Below are 25,411 nucleotides of genomic sequence, written 5' to 3' on the forward strand. Positions count from 1 at the left end.
TTCAAAACAAGAAAGCCAGGAAGAGCAGTGTGTCAGCTCAGGGGTTTTGCCCACAAACCATATTCTCTAACATGCTGACAGAAACTGGGTGCATAAAATTTGTGCTTGGGATTATGTGCACATGCACACAGACAGCCCCATGAATGCAGAGCTAAATAATTCTATCCATAATTAAACATTTCAACAAATATGTATTTCTATTGCCACTCTCAGAAACAGGTGGATTAGCCTCACTCATTTAACAAGAATTACTTGAGAAGCTACAAAGGAAAGTAAACAGGAGTGACAAAATTAAAGCTTTCATATTGAACCCCAATTGGATTTAATATCCTTTGCTCACTGAACGCAGGACTTAAATCACAAACCAACTTCAGAGCTAGATTTTAAAAGCAACTGCTTGCTGTTAGAGGGAAAAAGACACCAAGGAGGATCTTGAAGAAACAAGTAATGCCCAATTCCCACTGACAGAAATATGAAGTAGGTGCCTAATGGTGCCAGCAAACCCTACAAGCAGCTACCTGCACACGAAATCACAGACATGCTCTTAACTGCCTCCAAACCCAAGATTTTTAACTACAACATAAAAATCTCTTACAGATTTTGGAATAGTAGCACAGAGATGATTCTTTCACCCAGCCCAGGTGGCAATCTGCTGCTTTTGGCACAATGACACTGATATTATTTTGCGGTGCCATCTGACTGTTTAATAAATAGGGCTGCTTCTCTGTGATCTCCTGGTTGGTTTGTGTGTGTAACATCTTTGTCTTGCTTAATACGTGTTTACGTTTCCAGTGTGCTTTTTACTATAAACCGCTTTAAACTATTTATTTGGTTTAACACGCTACCAACGCAGTATGTAAAAATTCACTTGTCTGGCTTTATAGAGACTTTTAGGAAAAATAATAATATTTAAAAGCTTAACAGTAAAATCACATCAATAAAGTTAGCTCAGTACTTTTTCAGACAAAGCAGTGGAATTCCAGTGCAGGATGCATCCACAAAGAGTAAAGACAGGTGAAATTACTGCAGCATTGCCAGCTGCCTAAGTATTGACTTCAGTTGCAACTCTCATTGTTTATTAACATTTACAGAAAATATCGTTATTTTTAAAAGACTTTGGTCCACATTATTTCTTCAAATAATCAGTGTCCTCATTTAGAGAATATTGCTGAACCTTCTCAAAATATCTCGGAAACTCTTGAAGTGTGGACCAACTGTATCCCTGAAGCTCTTGTAACCCAGCACAGCAAGGACAGAACATGCCCTGGCTCCAGAGGTGGTGGAAGTCACTTCTTCCTTGTTTAATCTCTGGAGTTTTACAGCAACGAAATTGTGTGCTCAGCTTTATTAGAGCAGTTCAGACCAAAACAGGGAGCAAATTGCAGAAATACACCTTCAAGTAGCAGACAGGTCACACGAGCACATCAGTGACACAAAGCAACTGCCAGAAAAGCAGAGAGGCATCAGGAGAGCCTAAAATAAAGCACTGCTATTTTTAGTTCTTTGTTGCTGTTCATTGCACTGCAGCAGAAATAGATTCTAAAATAAGTGTGGAGGTTTGGTGGAGACTTTATTGGTCCATCTGTTCTCCAGGAGACTTTGATTTTTCTGTAATACTACACAAATGACAAAGCTGCAGTACATGAAGATGTCCTTAAATAGAAATACGTAACCAAAAGAATTTTCAGGAAAACACGCAATAAACCAAAGTCAGTCCAGCCTCAAAACAGTGATTTGCAGTTTGCAACTTGAGCAAAACAAAACTCCACCAGACTAACTCTTATTTCAAGATCTCTATCGTGACAGTGTATTGTAAAAGGATTGAGTGGTTTATTTTTAACTCAAAGTAAATCATCTCTACTCACGCAAAACCATCATTCAAAATTGGAACATTAAATAGATTTCTCTTTTTATACTCTTGAACTGGTAATTTACATCCAAAATGAATCTTCAAAGATCATAAATGCTACATAAAGGGAAATGGGAATGCAGCTGAAATTAACTCTGTGTGTGTGAGTGTGTGTGAGACACAAATGGGAACAATCATGAATTTGTGAGAAGAGTGGCCTTAAGAATAATGAAGTACAACAGCACATCCTGCTACATGCACCCTTTATTACAAAGAACAGCCAGTATAATAGAAGAAGAGAGATTTAGTGTCACTGACAGTGCTAGCCCCTGTAAATAATGCACAGGGTGGGGATGGACAGTCAAACTCACTGGCCAGTAGAATTTCCCTTTAACTGGTTCACAAGATTTAATTCCATCATTTGGAACAGCTCTCTGTGTGCTAACTTCCACCAGTGAGCTATTTTTTTCTCTGTAATTTTTACCATCAATACAAGTGCTTCAAGTTTGGACTGAACTGTATTAAACAGGTCTGTGTGGGCGGTTCATAAAGTACTTCAGCTTACTTAAATTAGTTCTTTTAATTCTCTTACTTATACAAACACTACAGCTACTTAAGTGCCTCTCCTGAGATCACTTAGCCCTCTTTGATTTCTTCCAGCATTGAGACACAGTCCTTGACTTAACTTTGCATTGAAAAGAGATGTCACAATTACTAAGGCTAAATAATGACAATTAAAAGAAGAAGGCAAACAGCACAGAAACAAATTCTGCTCTGATTATGATGCTGGAAAAGGTAGAATTTAAGGCAAAGAACTGTAGTACAACTTCAGAGAAGTCAGAGACTGGATGAGGGGAAAGAAAAAAAAACCAACAAGGAAACAAAAAACTCACCAAAAAACCCCAAAATTAAATTCAATAGAAATAAACATAACGAAAAGGAACAGGAGGCAAAAATAATATTTCTGTACAAAGAACATAAGGAGTTTTCATTGTGAAGGAGATGAACTGAACAGGGAGAGCAGATGTGTACTAAAATCAAAAGGCTTGAGACAAAAAATTATAAAGAGTTACATTCTCTCATCCACACAGGAAGTAGAAGCCCTAAAGTACACTAATGAGTTAAAAAAATTAAACCAAAAATCCCAACCTTTTTTCCACCCATTGCATAGATGAGCTATGGTATTAATTACCAACAAGTATTTATGTAGGCTGAAATTCTGTGTGGGTTCAAGCTCAATTAAATGCATATAAGAAAAATTCATCAACAGCTGTTAAACATAAAAATATGTCAAGTTTTATTGTCAAACCTAGCAGGAACCTGACCGTGTGTACAGAAAAACAACTGAATTCTTGACATGATCTGAAGACTCTTCCCTGAGCTGTCCCACTTCTGACCACTGCTGGAGAGAATTTTTATGGTAAAGGATTATTTGGGATCTGGGTATACTCGTTTTTAAGAAATTAGAAGCACATAATCATAGGCAGCTTCCTGAAATGCCCAGAGTAACTATTACACTGATTTTTATCTGACTTGGCCAAATGTTACATCTGTCTCATGGCTGGGGCCAAAACAGGCAGAATCTGATACTCTTCAGGCAACATTTCCACTCCTTCCTAAATTAAATCTTTTTCCAGGAATTGGGCAGGGCAGTAAATAATTTCTCTGTATGTGTCTGTCCTAGGGAACTGCTCTCCAAAATGTCAGATCTAAACATGGTTTCAGCAACACTGTGTGCAAACATAGGCATTCCTAGTTTTCAGATTATGTAGAAAAGAGAGAATTCTGTACATTAGACATCCAGTTCCATATTTTAGACTATTAGATCCTTCAACAAGGAAAACAAAGGAAGATATTTTAATGTTCTTCCTTCAGCTCTTCTCCATCAGCTTTCCAGTCAGCAGATGGAAATTATATAATTAGATGTGCTGACATCATCATCCAAAAAACACTTGCAGTTCCCCGTGTCTTTAACATGGCAAGATGAAGAGATTAAAAAGAGATGAGATCCCTCCAAGTAATTTTTGCAGCTTGCTTTCCTCAGGAGACAGAAAATCCCCTTGGTGGGTGGAAAATTCAATTTACCTCTGTATTACCACCTTGTCCTTCAAGATTTTTCTCCCCACAGTCCAGCCATGCCTGCAGACATCCCGGCCCTCAGCATTAGTCTCTTACTTGGCCATGTCACATCATCAATCGTGGGACGATATTCTGGAAATCCTTGGATCCTTCACACAGGCACCCACAACTCCCACTTCTCTGGAATGCCTTCCCCCTCCCACTCCTCCAGGGAGGAAACTCCAAAAATTGTCACCATGACATTCAGACTGACAGAAATCAGGGGAAGGCAACAGCCCTCCATGCAAGTTTCAACTTAACCCAAGTATCTAGCAATGCTTTGCTGCACTTTAAGATGGTCAGCATTACACAATGTACAGTAAGAAAACTGTTTTTCAGTCCAAAACTGGACTGGTTCTCAGAAATCCAGATAAAACTTGAACAACAAGGCAAGAAGAAAGGGTGGAGGGAAAAGGGAGAAGTCTACTCCTGCAGGAAGAAAGTATCTTGCAAGTCTCACACAGGTGAGTTTCACACAGGCATTGCTAAATCCAGCGTTGCGTGAGGAATTCCTGTTGGGTTTTTCCTTAGGGATCACCAAGGATTTAAAGGCACTGCCACAGGCGTGGCCTGGCATCACAGGATACTTCATCTGCAATTCTCTGGGCAGGTGATCACTGACCAAAATACTCACTGAGGCATCTCTGCACATACAGAGTCAGGACTCAGAGCCTTTTCCCTGTACAGTGCAAACTCTCTGTAACTCACATAAGCTACTCCAGAAATAGTATTTCCCATCCTGAAGAACAGTATCCACATCCAAGCCTTACAACAGTAAATCTGCAGAGATGTCATCACAGCAAAGAGGTCTGGACACACGTGTTGCCACAGAGAAAAGCCACGGTATGATCCCTGCTGCATCCCCAGACCTGATGGCAGTAGATGGCAGCACCAAGCACAGTATTGGCAAAGATTAGTTTGACAATGCTGGAAGAGTATTTTTCTGGGCACCTGGAAAAAAGGTCTGCTTCTCAGGAGTTATCCACTCTTAGCTTTATTAACAGGGTAGAGTTGAGAGACTAAATGCAGTCTGATTTATTACAACAACATTTTATGCTTATTGATTTTTCAGAAAGAAAACTTGACATAAATGCACTGTGTGCCATGACTGTGAAGCAGAGGGCTGCCCACATGCAGGTCCAGACAAATGGGTCTGTCCTACCTTGAGGAATCCAGACAGCCCAGACACACACACTGCTAGAGAATCCAGTTCTTGTTTCCATAATGTTATCCAGTCACTTGTCCAGGAATTTTCAATTTCCAAAGTGCAGACATTCAGAACATAAAAAGTCACTTCTCTGCCAAAGTGAGAGCACTTGAGAGCTGCCCAGCATTTGGGATTGAGAAAGGAGCTGCTCCACACGTGCTTCTCACTGGCTCAGGCCACATGGAACTTGTGCAGAGTTCAAACTGAAGGAACAAGGTCTGCCCTGAAATCCCAAGCAGGAGGAGAGGAGGCTTTTTCCTGAGGATTTGCTCTTCAAAGGGCAAAACTGCTCAACAATTCACCCCAAAATTCCAGTCTGTGGGAGGTATGGCAGCAACGGATCACCCATCCATTGCCAGAACCTCTCCCTGCCCCCCCCTCCTGCCCCACTCTTTTCAATAAAAAAGCTGTTTTTAACCACGTGAGATTTCTCAAAGAGAAGTAAAAGCCCTGTCACCAGTCAGTACCTCTGGCTACAACTCAGAGAGCATTCAAGAATAACAACCAGTGGCTTCTTAATGCATTTACTAATCCAACTCTACCCAGTGTGTCCTACCAAACATCACTGTTCCAACTGCAGCTCCTCCCATTCTTGACAGGTTTAAAAATAAATCTTGCTGAGCTCAGGACAGAGTTTGGTTAGAGCAATTATGCAGGAGAAGAGAATGAGCCATTGGAAGCAAAGAGAAGGGAGAAGCAGTGAGCATTACCTCTGTCCTCTCAACAACATACTGCAGCCAAAATTCAGAATTTTGCTTTCTCAGTTGCCAACAGAGTTCACAAATGGTGAAGCATGTTCAGATGAATCTGCTGAGTAATTGTTTGTATCAGCAGATTGGTCCTCTGCAACGTTCACTTCAGCCTTGGAGAGGCTGGCCCTGTTCATTGTTCAGATATGGGTTTGTTTGTGCTAGAGGCCAACCCAGAGAAACTGGTTTATACAGCCATATTTAGATTTATATAGGATATATCAAGTGTTCATTCAAGTTTGCTGTCTTCTAAACCAGCAGTAAATTTCTACCAAAGCTACTTTAAAGCTGTGCCATTATCCTTAATCTGACCATTTATTAAGTTAAAACACTACAGTCATTCAGAAGATGAATACAGTTTTTGCTCAACTTCATAAATGGTTCCAGACAATTACTGTTTAAAAATAAGCATTTCCATAACATTTTTTGCTGCATAGCAGTCACAAAATAGCCCATTAATATTCCTATAATTTGAGAATTTCTTAAACAAGGGACCTGGTTGCACAACAATGGATCACGTAGTATTGCACAAAAATCACATTATTTTGCAGTATTTAAAGGACTTGTTCCACCCCCTGCCATGGGCAGGGACACCTTCCACTATCCCAGGCTGCTCCAAGCCCTGGCCAGCATGGCCTTGGACACTTCCAGGGATGCAGGGGCAGCCACAGCTTCTCTGGGCAATCTCTGCCAGGCCCTCCCCATTCTCACAGGGGAGAATTTCTTCCTAACATTTAATTTAAACCTACTCTCTTTCAGTTTAAAACCATTCCCCTGTCACCACCATTTTAGTCTGAGTCTTCAGAAAATAAGGGTTTGCAAAAATTTTTAAGGGAACATAAATCTCAGAAAACATACTTTGAGAATAAAGAACCTACATAACTGTTATGAAACAAAGCTTTAATTCAAGATTAAGTTATTTAAAAGAGATATAAAAGTGTCAGAAAAAATAAATGAAAAAGGTATTACTGATGATAGAAATAATTCAGTGGAATTGCTTTCAATTGGACTTTTCTTTCCTGTTTTTAGAGAGAAATTTTTTTTTTGGCTTTGGACACCAATTTTATTTGTGAATATGAGAAAGTGTACTTACTGAATTTGACTGAAAACAAATCCCATAGTAGTACTGTTTTTGCAGAACTCACAAGACTATATATAAGGATTTTAAATCAGCCTAAGGCCCAAATGCAGCTTAATTTTCCGAAAGCCAGGCAAGCCATTCTCTCCTGTTCCTGGAGGTTCCTGCAGCACAGGGAGCAAAGCTGCAGTGCACCCACAATAAGAGTTGCAACAGATTTAAATATTCCAAACTAAGGCCCTCTAAATATCTACAGAAGCCCTTAAGTCAATTCATTACTGATACAGTAAGTGACAACACTTGTGTTTGGCAGACAGTGCAACTGGGAGCCCTGACAAATCTCATTAACAGCACATCAGGGGCACTTAGATTATCCTTTACACACAGTGCCAGTACTGAGTGTATAATGAGAAAAGGAGCTTAAACTTTAGTGGGACTGCACTAATTGGTCACCAAGTCCTGATTAAGCCAGGCTTCATATATAATTACTGAAGTTCAAGTATCTGACACAAATGTATCCAAAAACACTTAATGAAGATAGTCACTTCTAAACTACACAAATAAAAATAAGGCATGAAAAAGGAAAGAAACAGAGAAATAGGCAACTTATTTACTTGAACTACCCGCCTTTTGCACCCTCCTTGTGCAAAATATTTCAATCATTTAAATAACTATATTTTTTAAATTATGAAAGTGTGACAATATAATCTCAATTACATTAAATAATGCAAATATTTAGAATATATACAGGCATTCCAATAATCTTATATATATAAATATTGTATATATAAATAACATTGCCCAGAAAAAATAACTACAAGAGAAGGTTTTACAGCATCCAGAAGCTAAAGATTACTGGATCCACTTTATATATTTGTTCATTTACATCAATTAAATCAGTAAAGAAGATCCTTAACTTCAAAACTGCAGAGACAACTCTTCTACCTTATAAACTGGAATCCACAAAAATATGTGCCAGCACATCCCCCCCACATGGTAAAAGAGGAAACACATGGATACATACCCTAACACATATCCTGGATATCCTGGCTTCCTCAAAATCCTACAAGGAGGTGGTACTTACACACACTGAAAGTAGGAGGATTCTGAGTATTTCAGAGGGGAAAAGGCAAAGTCTCGGGTACCTCACAAAGATCAGACTGTGACACTCTGTGACAGCACCCTGAATGTCTGCTCTGGCTCAAACACAGCCCAGGAATGAGGGTGCCTTTGGAAGCAGCAGGCACGATGGAATTCTTTCTCAGGACAGAAAGGGATGAGAACTCTGCTACCAATTTATTTCAGACCGGTGGATGTTGGTCAGGAGTATCTGCCTCCTGTGCTGGAAGCTCACGAGGAGCCAAACACCTGGAGTTTACATAGATCCTTTCACAAGACTCTGCCACACCAGATTACTCTGCGAGTACCAACCCTGCTGCCTCCTGCTGGGAATTCTTGTGTGAGAGGAGACCCCGATCTGCCTGCTGGCTGCCAGAGACACAGGCACTGCAGACACACCGGGCAAGTGCCCCATCAGCTGCAGCAGCAGCACTGAGATAATCCAGACAAGGAGGTCACTCCAGTCACAGAACCTCTCTTACCAAGACAAGAGTGCACTTGTGAAGAAACAATTTCTACCGCACTTCTATCACCAAAACACAAGCTACGACATGACTGAACAGCCCCCAACACACCTACCCACATCCCTGCTGCTTTATCTGAGGGGACTGGCTCAGGTCCACGCCCTCAGCACACAGCAGGGTAAGACACTGCACAGCATCGCCTGCACTGGCTGAAGCAGGGACACGCAGCAAACTGGAAGCACGGCTCCGGTGACATCTCACCAATGACCCATGCGGGGAGCCCTTCTATTGTTCCCAGGACGTTATCCTGATTGGCAAGAGCAAGGAATCTGAAGAGCCGGTGCCTGGGGTTACTTTGCTACATTGTTTTTAATGGTTTTAGCCAGGAAAGGCGATGAAAAGGCCGGGCCCGAGGCTGGGGCCGGCAGCGCTCGGCTCCGCTCCTGAAGGACCCCGCACAAAGCCCGGCCCCTCGCCCCGACACACAGCTGGGCACAGCCCCTGCAAACCGGGTCACACACTGCAAACGGGCAAAGGAAATTTTACAGCACGCCCCAGTACGATGCTTGATAGCTTTTAGAAAATACTGGTTCATTATTAAATAAAAAAACAATAAAAAGGCAACTGAATACCAAATACCCCTTAATTCATAGCTTATCTAGAAGGTTACTTTGGTGATAAAGCACATGAACATTGAGGTGTTCAGTCCCAAATGCTTTTTCCCTTCACAGTGTGCTAACATTTCCGATCAAGAATTTTAGATACGAGTTTCCAGAAATATAAACACACAAAATAATCCAAGACTACCGGTAACATAGATAACAACAGATAATAGTTATTAAAATGGTAATGTTTGAATAGCCTTTTCCCAAAACATCTTAATAGTATCCTTAAGTAACCCTAAGCCACTAATAATATTTTGCTGGTTTGCCTATAAAACATAAAAATATGTTATATTTATTAGTGGTATTATATTAATATACTTGAATAAAATGATATAAATCTTGCAAAAGTCTAGAAACATAAGCATGTTGATATCAAGAACACCTTGGATATCACCTTAATACACTTGCAGCTTTTGCCTGAAAAATGAATATGAATACACTTATTTTAAAATCTCTATTTTAGAACTACTTCTGCTAAAATACAAATGCAGGCTATATCACATTGGATACACTACACAATTTTTCAGAATAAGTAAGAGTTAATTCAGCTTTAGCACACACAAGATTACCAATTAAAATAACACCAGCCACAGATATAACACACCAACTTGGTGTACGGTTTTACTCAAACCATAAGTAATCCTCAGAAGAAACTCAGCAAAGATGAACATAACATTTCAGAACTTAAACCTTGAAAATATGAAAATATTTCTCTGGGAACTAAGCCTCTTAGAAACAGAAAAGCTTTTTTTTACAGAGGTATGAAGACTTATTGGAAAATACACAGTATTTCTTATTACTCCATATTTCTATCACATTTATTTTGACAAGTAAGGAATAAAAACACATCATTTAAAATCAAGTCAGATTGAATTTTATTATTTTCCTGCCTAGTCTCTCCTAATTTATTATGGTGTTGGCAATACTGTACATATATATATATATTACTATAGCATCACTAGACACCATTTTCAAGGCACATATATGATCATATTACTGAATTTTTTAGGACAGCTAAAATACAAGTACACAAATGTGCAGAATTAAAATAATTTATAAGACTTCTTTTTCTCAGAGTCAAGGAAATAAACCCCTCCTCACTGCATCACAGCACACTGCACATGCACAGTTACTTTTTCTCTGCTGAGGAATTCAAATCTTCATAAAAAATTAAATAGAGCACTTCAACTTATTTTACAGTGCTTTTACTGCACGATGTCACCATGTAATGAAACACCTGAGTGCCATTTGCCAGAAGACATTATCTGTGCCAGGAGCAAAGCTTTATGTGGGATTCAGCCAAGGTGCTCTGGTGCTTCCACTGTTCCTGGCACGGCACTTCCTCTCCAGGGCTCCCCAACCCTGACGTTTCCATGTGAAGACACTGACCTGACTGGCAGGAGCTCCTGGCATGGCACAAAGCAAATGCAGCTTGCAACAATGCGCAGCGTCAACTCTGGTATCACTGATTTAGGTATTCCTTGGATGAGTCCTCTGGCTACTCCCAGGAAATTGAAGGCAATGATGATTTCAAGGATCTGAGAGGGGCAGCAGTGCTTTAAGTGTCTGTAGTTTTCAGATTTTGATGGCTCTGATCGATGCCCAGTTTTCATGCTCACATACCAGTGAACACAGCTATTGACCAAAACTGGCTGTGGGTTCACGGACTGAGCTGTTACAGTGAGAAAAATTCCTGGATTAGGTTTACAGGAGGGCTGACATGGAATGCTCTGGGTATTTTTTAAGGTACCAGTGCACTCATAACTCAAGAGATCTCTGTGTTCCAGCGCATCGCATGAGGTTGTCAAGTATGGGACAGTGATAGCTAGAAGAAAACTGTTTGGGAACTGAAATCCAAGAGCTGCGTGTCCCTGCAGCCTGACTGCAATGCCACTGCCCCATCCACGCTGGCTCACAGAGGGCACAGGAGCTGCCTAAACCCCGTTCCTACCTGTCAGCCTTCTCACCGAGTACGAGGAGAGGAACAAGCTCTAATTCTAAATATTCTACAGATGGAGTAGTTTTCTTCTTAAGGCTAAAAATACCCAGCACACTTTTGGAAGAGGGGATGATGCATAAATTATTTAAGCTACAAAAAGCAACATTTATTTTTCCATGTGTTCTTTACATTGAATTTCATTAAAAACAGCTTAACAATTAAAGCTGCTCATACAGATCCAAACAAACTGATATGCCCCCAATTTTCTACACACTAAGAAAACAATCACTAAAACAATCAGCAAAGATTCTTACATAAGATGGTCATCATTCTTTCTTTTCAGTAAGTTGTTCAACACTTCATTGTGGTGCTTTCCAAAACCAAAAAAAAACCCATATAGACTGTGAGAATGAATTTACATCATACAGTGAAAGGCACTACCAATGCCTCAGATCAGACAAGTTCTGTGAACTCCAAACATACAGCTCTCCTTGAGAAAGCTGTGGGAAATAATAATCAAGTTTGCCATTTGCCATCAGTAGCGTGAAACCTATTTTAGATACTCCTGTAGGATGACAATAAAATGTGTAGAATTATTTAGGAAGTGACAGATAATACTGAAGATACTTGGAAAAGGAAACCCACAAGTTCTGCACTAAATTTCCTGTCAAAAGCATCTGGTCTGCACTGAAAGCAAAACAAAACACAAGCATACAGGGATCTGTCTGGAACTCCCTCTACTGTTCCCGCAGTCCTCCTGGAAGAGCAGGAAAGCTCATCCTGCACTCAGTTCCCAGCACTGCCTGGGAAGGCAGGCCAGGCCCTCTGCTGTTCTTAGGCCTCCCTCTCACATCTCAGCATATGTAGGTCACAGCCACTGCCATGCTCCACTTCATCTTTGACTTCATTCTGAAATCACAGCCCTCCCATCCTTCTCCTTTAATGCCATTCACAAAAACCACAGGCCCTGAAGGACTTTACTCCTTGAAAGCCAGCCCGTGACTTTTAACTCTTCCCTGTTCATTTACACCCAGCCCAGGACCTCTCAGTGTATTCCTGAAATGGCATCAGAATCTCTGGACACCGGAAACTTGAGATGAGCAACTCTGCCACAAGCAAGAAAGTAGAAAAGCAGATTTAGAGACGGTTCTATTTCTTCAGCAGAAGACACCTGCTGGTTTCCACCATTCAAGGGGGGGATATATCCATACAGATCTCTTTCCACACTCAAGGAGAACAGAGCAGGTGTTTTCAACAGGGATTGCCAGTTCTCAGACTCCAATCTGATCACTGTGCACACATGCAACTTATTTCTATAACTTTATATAATAATATGGCTTTAAGTAATATTTTATAAAATGCCTTTTTTTGGCTATTAAGGTTTTATGTTAAAATACCTAAACACCCTCAGCTGGCCTCTTTTTCCTGAAACTATTCCTTATTGCTTTATCTAGAACAAGCTGCTGCTTACACCAAGAGCTTCACAAAGAATTTATCTGGAATTAACATGAATCAATTTGTGAAGATAGCTTTTTGTGCTATGCTGAGAAAGCTTAAAAGATTAAATAAAAGGTGTCTGGACAAATTAGTCCCCAAAGCCTCCTTCTATTTGTTGCTACTGTCCACAATTGACTTTACTGTCCATTTTTGCAGTCTTTACTGCAATCTTTCAGGAAGATTAGTTAATTTAATGTTATATTTATAGCCAAAAAAATTAACCTGAAATGACACAAAACCTTTTTCAAATTAGGCATAATTATTATTGGTACATAAACACTTTTGAAATGGTGCATATCCAAAGGATATATTGTGACAAGAACTTTATAAAAATAAACAGAGAAACCAACACACACCACCCCCCCCCCCCACCAACAACAAACATCATCTTCAAATCAGGAGTGCACCCTCCAACCCTAAAATCTTCAGTGACAGATTTATATATGGAATATTTTAAACACAAACTGAGTTGAACATGAACTCAGGTTTTGTGACATCTTCCAGGCCAGATTTCTTTATGTGCAGACTGCACTACTGTTTACAAACGCAATTATCCCCCACAGAAGCCTCACTGTGCAGGTTGATTTGGTGTTACACACCTGTAAATCAGACACAGGATTTACTAATCTGGCAGAATGCTAAGGTGACATTACCTCCCACACCAGTGCTGCTGCTGTTTTTGACAGACATCATCTACTGTATCAGATGCTTAATTTATTAAATTGATACACACCAGGAACAGGCAGGATACTCACAAGCACATTTAATCTCAGCACTCAGGCTGCAATTACGTGGATAAAACAAACAGCTTTTGCTGAAAGGAGCTGCCTCTCTTTTCCAGAAACTGGAATTGACCCCTACTTATGTCACTTAAGGGAATTAATCTTGCAGAAAATTAAGCTGATGTTGGTATGATCAAAAAAGCAGCAGGGCAAACACGAGGGAGAAAGGTGGTTACGCACAGCCAGGATAGGGGAAGGTACGGAAAAACCTGGACCTTTCCATGGCTCCTGGCCATTAGATCAATGTGAAATCAAAGGTTACACACACACAGTGTCAGCCACAAAGTAAACAGGAACAAAACAGGTAACTCCAAGCTACTTTAACATGTTCAGGTTTTAGAATGGAGACAAATCCATGGTTAATTTCTGCATTCTCTCAAAACCAAATGCAGTTTATAAGCAGCTGATTTGCACCAGGCTTGCTACAGAAGGAAGCCTATGGTTTGTAGCATTGCACTGTAACATTTCTGCAGCTCAACCAAGCAGTGAGATCACGATGAGAGGGAAAAGACAGGTCTGATGTGCAGGATGATTTCCACCTGTCCCCACCCTGCCATCAGACGCTGTGTGACTGCAGCTGTGCTGGATGGATGAAGAAGTTGCCACCCCACTTCATCTCCACTGCTCATTACCTCCAAATCTCCCAGCATAACTGCGTGTTTAGTCACTTCCTAACCCAGTTCTGTCAAAATGATTCCCGTTAGAAAATCTGTGTTTCAGCTTAACTCAGATTATTTTTGACAGAACTTGTTTAGCGGATGACTATAAATGCAAGTACCAGAAGATCTGAGAACATTGTAACCTTTAGAGCTTGAGAGGAAATAGCGAGCAGTGGAGCCAGCCACCCCTGTTCCATGGCTGTGCTGCTGTAGGAGAAGCACATTAATCACTCCTATAGGTCTGATCTGTCAGCCTGCCTGAGCAGGGAAAGCCGTGTATCAAGGGTGGCATCTTTAAGGAAAACAAATCAGGAAATCTATAGACGACTTACTTTACAGCTTAAAATGTCAGGCTGGGGTTTAGTGACCAGAAATTAAAATAATTCGTTATAACTGCCTGCAATTCTGTTGTATAATGAGAGGGAAAGGCAGATGCTGCTCAAAAGATATTAATAAATGTGACATTTCTGTGGAGCTAATGGATAAATACCAACCTCGCCTTCTTATCTTAAATTATCATAACAAGGCCTGAAAGCTTACTTAATTGCTTTCTATGTATTACTGATGTGAACACGGTGTCTGTGTTTTCACTTGTTACATGGCAAAAGAAGCGGGAAAACTACCACCAAAATTCAGCATCCAATCACCATCCCACAATCCACAACACTGACAGGAGCAGGGCTTGACGTAGAGACCTCCTTACCTTTTATTAACTGGCTTCTCATCCTTGTCATAGGGCCGTATGAACCATTTCCCAATTCTTACAAAGTTTTTATCCATCAGGCATCTAGAAAATAATTACAGCAACAATTACTAGTTACATCTTACAGCGTAATTAAAGGGAGTCCTTGAAGACAGAGACTCTGAGGGATTAGGCAGCTGAATTTTAATCAGACTGAAAGAAGTTTGTAGGTTTTGGGTTCCACTTTTTGTTTTCCCGCATCAGTCACAGAAAATCCCTGCCCCATGTCATGATGTTTTCACTGATGCTGAACTTCACACATGCATTTTCCCCTCACCTTTGCCACCATCTTTTCCACTCTGTGCTACTCTTTTTGCTGACTGATCCCTCATTCTACTTTTCACACTCCTCTTCTTGAACAAAGGCCATTCATTAGTGCTGACTCTTTTCTATCCAGTCTTTCAGATTTCAGATTATAAAGAATATGCATTCCCTTATTTTGGCACACAAATGGTACAGTATAGGAATGACAGAAAATTGCATTAAGGAAATATTAACAAGGATTCGATTTTCCCTTCACATGATCCCCAGCATAATTTCAGGTGCTGAAACTCTCACAATTACTGCTTCCTCTGTCAGAAACCTCACTTCATCAAATATACTCCCACATCACCAAAATTAGAGCAATATGTTCCATTTTCTGTGGTTCCTTTGAAAGTCCACAGTTTCTTTTTAGAAACTGCATATTCCTCTTAAAAAAAAACCCCAACAGTGAGGACTAAAAGTGATCAATACCCAATTTAAATGGACAAGTTAGGGAGTGCCTGGTGCCTCTCTCGGTCCACCTGTGCAAATGAATCACGGGAGCAATTTGCCAACCCTAAATATGCCTCATACATTAAACATGAACTCCAACATGCTGCCCAAGGGACCACACACAGGAATTCATAATTTAGGCATATTTTTCAGTAAGGTAAATAATATGCTTCAAAAATTCGGTAAAACTGGTTATTTGTTGCTAGTGGTTTATACACCATTACAAGTAATATGCAAGCCTTGCCCATACATTTTACATCTATTCAGTATTTTTCATTCAAATGAAAGAATTGGATTTTTCCCCTCTTCTAAGTTTTCCAATAGTTTATTTCTACAGCAGCTGCTAGAGATTAGCCAAAACAAAGGGGAAAAAAAACCTAAAAATCACATTAAACTTTCTGGGCAAGTACATTCTGCAAGGTTCAAAAAAGCTGTGTGATCTACACTTCAAAAGCATACCTAGAAGACACAGGAAATGGATGACTGACAACATAAATACTAATATGCTCCTAATTTTTCTGTATAAACTTGGCAGGACATTCTAAAGTTAAAGCTGAAGAAAATTCTACCAGAACTTTCTCAATTAAAGCAAAAATAATCCATTTCAGTTGAATAACCAATATCCTAAACTGACTATGAAAGTTAAGGCAGCAGAGATCTAAAGACAGTAGTAGCGGTGGGAAAAAAAAAGCTTCAGCAACTATTTCCCTAGGAAATAGTTGCTATCAGAGAGTCTGTCACTGCCAGCATGTTTTATACAAACAAAAGGAAGTCTGTGAAGTTTACATCAGATCCATAAAGAAAATAATCTGTAGTAGCAAAAAAAAAGTAATAAACTGTTCCCATCACACACACTTCAATGCCACATCGCTGTGTCTCACCACAGTATGTTTAACTGCCTCAAGCTAATGCTGCTTTCCTAGAAAAAAAGTCTTCATGGGAAGATTTGTCCTTAAAATCAGTCAACCCTCCATGCTAAACTAAATCACGGGCTATTTAAGGAATAATCCCATATAAAATCAGAGCCATGCCTGCAGCAGCATGGCTCTCAGATGCGGCTGGGTGGGCAGTTAACAATAGTATAGTTATTTTTGCTGTATAAGCACTAAAGGTAACTAGTCTTTCACAGTGAGCTGTAACAATGGACTTGTGATGAAAAAAAACCACCTAATATATGGTGATAAAAAGCAGTTAGTTAATGATATAAGGACATGAAACAGACTGCAGGTCCTGGCTTCTCTCCCCCCTCAGGGCTGGGTGATCCCTCCCTCAGCAGTGCAGCTGTTCCAGCACTTCACTGGCACCTGACCGCCGGTATTTCTGATTTTTCCATGAAAAAAGTGACGTGCCAAGGGCACACCAATCGTTACGAAACGACGCCATAATATTTTGAGCACTCATCCCTCAAATCTCGTAATGTTTTCTATACTGGCAATCAACACAAACTGAGCATTAGTGTGGGTACGAGGGGAGGGGGAAGAAAAAAAAATTTAAAAGCCACAATCAGTTGTGTAAAGGCTCTTTCTCTTGCCTTTGCCAGGGTTAGGTAAAAGTTGTCCCCACGGGCTCCTCCATGAGGGGCCGCTCCCCCCTCACGGCTCCTCCTCCCACCATTTCCTGCCCGCCACGGCCGATGCCCCTCAGCCTCCAGCAAAATCAACACGGAATAAACGCCAAGCCCTGCAAAACCGCAAGCGCCGGCACCGCCCGGCACCGATGGGCCAGCAAGGACTCGAGCCTTCTGCTGCATTAACGGGCTTTTCCTAAACACCGGGTAAAACAGGACATAAAAGTTTAAAGTGCTATTTACTAAAGCCTGCACACATGTTGCTATTACTTTGAATGAAGTAATTATTATGTTAAGTTCAGATTTGGTATGGCAGACCGATTAAAAATAATAAATAAAAAGCTAATAACTTGAATTAAATTCAACTATGAAAGTGTAAAAATTGTAATCAGCAGAGCAGCGAGAAGATGCTCATGTTCAATGCTGGGACTGCAGCAGGAGTTGTATCAGCTTATCATCATATGAACCATATCATCTTATCACAACATTAATCATATCAGCTTATCACAATATTAATCATACCAGCTTATCACAACATGAATCGTATCAGTTTATGGTGACATGAATTGTTTCAGTTTATCAGGACATGAACTGAGGCTATCAGCAAACACCTGAGGTGTGTTCACCAACTACTGCTGGAAGAAAAAGACTTTCCAGTCACAGCTGGACAGAACAGTTCTGCTGACTCTGCCAATTGATTTCAATTAGGTTATATATTTAAAAAAATAAATTTATTTCACAAGTTTAAAGAGGTCCAAAGAATAAAATTAGCCACTTTACACTTAAAAGTCAGCTGGCTGGGTACCACAGATTAATAAACACATACCAAATTAATTTTCCCTTTTATTTTATAAAGCTGCAAAAGAATTAATGAACATCCTAGACTTGGAATTAATTTTTTTTTTTTTTTTTACTTTTGTGCATTCTAAGTGGCCTACAACTTTTATAAAAATCCCCTGAAGAGACTGATGGGATAGAAAACAGGGAATCCAACAACTAATTCTTGTACCTGCAGATATGCACACAGGTAACTCGGTCACCCCATGGAAACACTGCCTTGGGAACATAATGCAAACCTCATTACCAGTAAATCTACATCAAAGCAAATAGGACACTAAATGAGACAAGATGAAAGTGTTCTCCATTTGCTTGTTTTCTGAAAGAAAAAATATCCAAGGCTTCATTCTACAAAATTACTGCAACACAAAGGTGCATTCTATTTTTATGTTATTATTATTATTATTATTATTATTAGAACCTCAGAGAAAGTGAGAGTAGTCTAATAACATTTAATTGTAAAAAGTACCCAAATTTGTAAGAACTAGACTGTAACACAGGACGGTGATGATGACCTGAAGAACTGCAGAAACAGAAAGAATAAAATTAAATAGCCCAAGATGCCATGTCCCACTCAATGGGTCTAGAGAACAAGATAATCTTCAGTAATCTTAAAAGGTGATAGCTGGATTAAGAAGAAAAAGGGCATAAGTGTATTAACTAATCACAGAATAACTCTGCAGTCAAGTCATATATATATATAAAATATATAGATGGCTCATCAAAGCAAAGAACTGTTAAGCTTCACCCTGAATATTGTGCACAAATGTAGTCAAATATTAACAATCATGTAACCAAGATAACTGAGAGAAGAGAGTTAAGGGCTTTTAAGATATGTATCATTTAACCTCATCAAAGCACTGAAGGTCAGATACAATTACATTCCCTAAGCACTTCCAGAAGGTGAAAACTCCCCCTTCTTTGCTTTTAAAACAGCTCCTTAGCAAAAGTCCGAGCAGAAATATGTATCAACATTATTGTTTGTATGAGTGTTTAATTGATTGCACAGCATTTTATGACAAATAACCAGAGTCAACGACTTAAGAGATCCGCCTCTATCCTGTTCTCTTGGATTCAAAGTCTAACTCTAAAAAAATGTAGTTGAAGATCCATAATAATATAATTTCTCTGTAGGTATCCTATATGGTTTTAAGTATCAAAATGAAATATTTGAGAGCACTAGAGTTTTTCTTACCTTTCCAGAAGATTATGAATTGCTTTGAAGAGCAGGGTCCTACACTCATAGGAAAGTCCATTCTCCCAGAATCCTTCTTCCACCACTACAAAAACACAAAATGTCAATATGCTCAGAATAGGGAAATACAAACATTTATCCAAAACACATCTTCAACAACTTTAATTTTTAAAGTAGCATGCTTCATTAAACTATTTCAACTATTACCTATGTCACCCAAGCAGCTTTAATCTTTACTTGCCGAAGACTGCAGCCTTTGAATTTAAATAAATAAGTAAATAAATAGATAAAAAGGCAACCACAAAAGCATAAAAGCAAACCCATTCGTTTGTAGCATTCCGTATTCAAGTACAGGTGTGAGGAATGAGGAATGCATGATCATTCTTTGCCACCACTGCTGAGAGATTCCTTAAAACTTAACTACAGATGCCGACAACCCAGAAACAAAGTGAATCATTAAAGGTGTAAAATCAATTTACATAACTGAAACAACATGAAACAACTCCCCTGAACCTCTCGCGGTCACACTCAAGCGCAATTCCTCCACTGTACTGACTTCAACTATTGCAGATTTAGCAATACACAGCAGATTTTATGCCAAAATAAAAACTGTACACTCAGTACTGAACCGCAGAGATTTCAGAGTTTAAAAAAGTAAGCCTAATTATCTCTCAGAGTAGAATGTAGCCTGAATTAGTCACCTGAAGGACAGAGAACCCTCAGAAATATCTGCTGTCCTTATCATGGCTTTTGGGTGCTAAAACTACCGTGAGTAGCACTGTTTCTGGTATGCCTGTACCAGGTTCTAAATCTTACTCAGCCAGAAGACGCAGAGTGAAAACAGATGATAAAACAACTTTTTCAAGGAGTAAGAATTCGTTAATTGTCTGAGTTCTGTCATTTCAATTTCACAGGAGAAGTCGGCAGATCTTTAAAAGTGCAAACGCAAAAGTCTACTGCACCTTAAAAGCGCTGAATGCTTCACACCCCTCCCTGGCCAATTTGCAGGACGAGACCTCCCAGCAGCGCGTCTATCACACAGAGATGGTTATCTCGGTATAGTCTACAACCATGTTTAAAGGCAAGCTTCTAAGGAGTTAGTGCTCCATGGAAAATACTAATATTGTCAGCAGCCTTCAAAGCCTCGAGCCTCTGTTCTGCTGCTTCTCCGGGAGCAGTAACTCACACACTCGGACAAGAAAAGGCATATTTTTTTGCATGTGCAATGTTGTGATATGTTAATGTCGGTAACAGAGCCTCCCTCTTCGTGTAGAATGGAAAAGCCAGCTTTGAGTACCGAAAATCACCTTATTGGACAGCACAGGACTTGCCGGGAGAATGGAGACACAGACCTGTGCCCCTGGGCACAAGCAGCAGCCAAGGAGCTTTTCCTCAGAAACCCTTCAATGCTTGCAAGCCCTGACACCGAGGATGTAATGGGCCACGGCTATTTACTGCACAGAACTCCGCATGGCCTCGGCTTTCATGGGTGCTTAAGGGACTTTTCACTGTGCTTAAGGGACTCAGAACCCCCGTGCACGGTCAGAACTATTGATGTGTAAATTCTCAACAGCTCAGAACTATCAAAGCCCCAGAAGCTGCAAGGCAAGTCGAGTCTTGCACTTATAAATTTCATAATCCTCAAATATATGAAAAGCTACAGATTAGTTACACTATGAGAGATCACACCTGCATGAAAATTCAGTATTTAAATAAAAAAATCAAATTTTTGGACAACATAATGAAGTTGACAGAACCTGTAAAAGTCAAAATAAATTCACTCTTACACAGCAGTGACCACTTGTGCAGTTTCACCCTATCCTAGGCTGTACTGCCAGTACTGCCCCTGCTTTAGGATTTCATACAAAATAGGGGAGACAAGAATCAAGTCTGGTTTTACAGGAAAGTTCCCATCACCACTTCTGAAGTTCTCAATCCTCATTCCCTACCTACTCCTAGGTGTACACAACAGACTAACAGGACCCTGTCACAGCTTATATCATCTCTCAGAACTATTTTCTGCGAGTGTAATTTTGCCATTTCAGAAGAATTCAGATCGGATCACGATGCTTTACTGCTACACTGAATGCAATATTCTGTAGAGTTGGGATAATTTTAATCCAGAATTCTTTTGTGTCTGGACATCACCTGTATTCTTTTTCCCTGCTCAGTTTCCCTGGGCTACCCCAGCCTGTTATTCCTCCACAATCCCAGACATGAAAGCACTACACATCCCAGCAGGAGGGACTGGATGAGGGAATGGAAACTGGCAGCACTCCCCCTCCCTACCCACCACCACAGCTGCATCCATGGCTGTACTGCACTCAGCAGAGGAAATAGTTTAGAGGAAGGTGTCCAAAATCCTAGGAAAAGCAGGGAAAAGCAATGTTAACCTTGCAGTCAAGTCCCGAGGGTCAAGCGTGCCATGAGGTCATACTGGCTGAGGAGCAGCAGTGCAGTGGGACAAGGAAAAGGGGAAAATCTGGAGTGGTATCAACCCTCAATATTGTAATTTTCCAAACTGCCTTTCTTAGTGCACAGAATTCACATAATTTATATATGAAATGGAAATAAAATTACTTCCCTATTAAATTTAACTCTAAGTATATCTCAAGACATTGCCATAACCATTTTCCTATAAAAAATAATGTCTTTAATTCCCAGATATATTAAAGCACTATACTTACTGTAATTATCTCTAATGCTTCTTTATCCTACTAAAAAAGTACATCTTACAATTAAGAGCATGTACATATGTCTGATGCCATAAAAATGAGGAGGAAAAATTACAAGTGCAGCATTTCACTTCCTCTCTGCTCTTTGGCTCTCTGATCCAGACTCCACAAGAAAAGTGTTGAAATGACTGGAGCAAGTTACAACTTCAGGATGCATATGGTGACCAATAAAAAAAGCTTGGCAAAACACTAAAGGTTAGACTATCCCTGTAAATTCCAAAGTTCCTGACACTTATAATTTAACTAGATTTTGGATTTTGAAGAGTATTTTTAAATTCCTTATAGCAAATTGAAGCCTAGGAAATAGTCTCTGTCTCTCTACATGATGATTTCTAATGCTTTTAACACTCAAAACATTCAGCTCCAGACCCCTCAGCTTTCCCATGCTCCTGATAGCATTCCCAGGCACAGCCAGCAGAACACAGGTGCTGTGCAGGTTCCACAATTTGGACCTCTGGCCTGTTCTGGTGGGATTTCTCTTTAGACCCAACAAATGAAACACTGAACAACAGGTGTGAAAGGCATCTTCCAAAACAGAGAACTTCTAGAGGAACAATCAAGGACAGATGGAGCGTTTTAGTGAGAGAAAGCACAACAGAGCACAATTTTCCCCCATGGAAGTCAGTGCAGAGGACAAGAGTTAGGAGAGGCAGCAAAGCAGAGGGGACAAACTGTGGGTCACTGCTTGCCAGGCCATGGGGAGACAAAGCCATGGCCAATGTGGTCCCTGTTTGCAGCAATCCCATCCTGGGCAGGCGTCAGGCTGGGGGAGCTCCAGGAGCCCAGGCTCCTTCTCACCAGAATGATCTGCCAGGTGACTGCTCCTCCACTGGGACAGGTTTATGCACACATGCAGCTACAGCTCTGTGTATAAATATATATATTTCTGTATATGTTAACTACCCTATTCAAGCTTCTGTATACTCTGGAGAAGGATGACACCTGGGAGAAGCTTTTACTTTAACAGGCAGCTCATCCCCTTCTCACTGTCCTGCAACAGAGAGAGAACTTCACCATGTCCTTTCTCACCAAAAGAAGCAACTGCTTTCCTGTAGTTATGTTTTGTTATTTTTTTAAATGAAGTAATCTCCCAAAATAAACCACTAAGTCTATTAATATTCTGTCTCTAAAAATCTGTATTCTCAGAAAAAAAAAAAAAACTTTGAAGAATAGCAGAAAATCCAGAACAAGAAAAACGTGTATCTGACACTTATAATGGATTACAGTGGAAGTGTTAATCTCACTGCTGGTGTTCAAACAGGACAGGAATTAATCAACAGCCTTCATATGTAAAGTTTTTAGGCATTTGTTATGAATTTGTTTTCATAGGTTCAAAAAATTAATAAAACGTTTGTGCTGATTTTTATGTTTATTCTTGCAGATCAGATGTTAAAAGAATGAAAGGCAACTACAATAATTTAGACTTACACGGGAAATTTATAATTTAAATATACATTAATGATCAGATTAGTTGGCTCGGGATCTTTTTTATTTTCAAGTCAGAGATATTAAGGTCTTCAAAGTGTCCAACAATTTTTATGAAGCCAGCCATGTTCTCAAAAAGAAAGATCCATTATAAAAATTTCAAGGAGAGAATTCACAGCAAAATATCAAAGCAAATACTTCAATAATTTTAGGTCTCCCAGCAGAGATACTGGAAAGATAACAAGATCTCTGTTCTGCTTCAGTGGCCAAACTGACATATTTTACTTAAAAGAAATATAGGAAGGAAGGAGAGGAGGCAAGTCGAGGCTGTGTCAGCACTGCAGAGACAGTTATACCTTTAAGAAATCCAGCCACCCGTATTTTAATAATTCAGGTCACACTGCCTTGTGCAGTTTAAAAGCAGAATTAGTTTCAAAGAATACATATTTCCTCAGAGCTATGTTACATATTTCCTTTTAATGTATCATATTGCAGCAACAGCTGAAATGAACGTCTAGACATCAAAAACAAGGCTTTATTCCCACCTACTGCTTTTTTACCTCAGGCATCAGAGCTAATGAAACCCATTATCCAGAACACTGCCCTCAGTTACCACATTGGCCACTGCAAATATGAAAAAACACTCTGGGACAGCACCAGTTATTCAGCCATTAAAATTACTGAAAATCAATTTCTTGCTGCACACTGCAGAAATACTGATAGATTAAAGCAGGACACATGGGACAAAGAGATTACTTCCAGGGAAGATTACTATGTCAAACTGCTGAGGACAGGGACTTACTCAGCTCCTCAAGATTCACATTCAGAGCAGCACATGCTCCTTCCTAGCCTTTGATAGTTTGCCTCCTCGCTGCCATGAAATATGAAGGATGTGAGGTTCTCTCAATGTTTTAAAAACACATGGCTAAACAACTCCAACAAAATCAGACATAAAATTACTAAAAGCAAGCATTTAATTTTTCATCTGTATTTTTATTAGCGTACTCTTAAAACAATATTTCAAAAACCAACAAGCATTTTGAAGCATCATTTCTCCTAAAAAATTGAGTTAAGAGAGTAACAACACAATGCAATGGTACATTAATTCTGAAAAACTATATTATACCCATAAAAATCTAATTAAAGACAATGCCATTGATTGATCCTTGCTATACTGCCATTGATCACCTTGTAAAATCTGCGTTTGAAGTCATTAGTGATTAAATTGACTTATTACTAAATCAGATTCAACCCACTTAGAGATCTAATTTCCTTGTGCTGGTTATGATCGTAGGGAAATTGTGCTGCTCATTCGTACAGGCCTGAGAATCCATCTTGGCTCCCTTCCCCAAGTCAGCTCATCACAAAATGAACCAAAACAGTGCAAATGCTCCCCAGAATGATTCATATGTGTTCTCCTATTTCCAAACATAGGGAATATTCACCGGACACACACAGAAGCGTTTCCAATCTGTATCCTCCCAAGGTATCCTTAGTAGCTTCCAGGAAAATCAGAATATTAATGGAGACCATGGCTGGTGATTGCTACTCAGGCACGGCCTGAGTTTGCATCTCAATGCACCGCAATTTTCTATACAAAAACCAACACTTGCAAGCAGAGTTGACTATGAAACTAAAATTGTTGCACTTCAGAAGGATAAATAAAACCTTCAAAGGCAACAGCTGTTGAATATCACAGGAATACTCCGAGGCTTTAATTGTTGCGCATTGAAACAGAAATTAGCATAATAGCTATTTATTGAAAAACAGATGGTAGGTAACTATCTGCACTTAGATTGTGTTAGCACTACTTAAAGTAATACTTTTATCGCTTCCTCAATCCCGGTAGGTACAGAGCTGTTTTTTACCAAATATACATTAAATGTTACATCCTCTCCCTGGCCCACACACTCACATTCCTGAGCTCCTGCACGGCCTCTCCTGCCTTTCACCGGAGCACACCACAGCCAGATCTTCACATGGAAGGTTTCTCCGCAGCTTGGTTAACCAAAATTATTATCTATGAAA

At 39.8% G+C, this 25,411-nt stretch overlaps 1 protein-coding gene across 2 annotated transcripts in view; it reads right to left on the reverse strand.

Annotated features, from left to right (window-relative positions):
- The window catches only part of MED13L (mediator complex subunit 13L), a 170,074-nt gene that overhangs the window by 67,778 nt on the left and 76,885 nt on the right, over window positions 1-25,411 (reverse strand). The window contains exons 3-4 of one of the 2 annotated variants that reach the window (XM_038152617.1): window positions 19,224-19,308; window positions 14,830-14,913 (exon numbers count right to left, since the gene is read on the reverse strand). In XM_038152617.1, the coding sequence (XP_038008545.1) occupies window positions 14,830-14,913; window positions 19,224-19,308 (169 nt within the window). The other variant, XM_038152618.1, reaches the window with a different exon arrangement.

This window comes from Motacilla alba, chromosome 15 (assembly GCF_015832195.1).
Source record: "Motacilla alba alba isolate MOTALB_02 chromosome 15, Motacilla_alba_V1.0_pri, whole genome shotgun sequence".
NCBI lineage: Eukaryota > Metazoa > Chordata > Aves > Passeriformes > Motacillidae > Motacilla > Motacilla alba.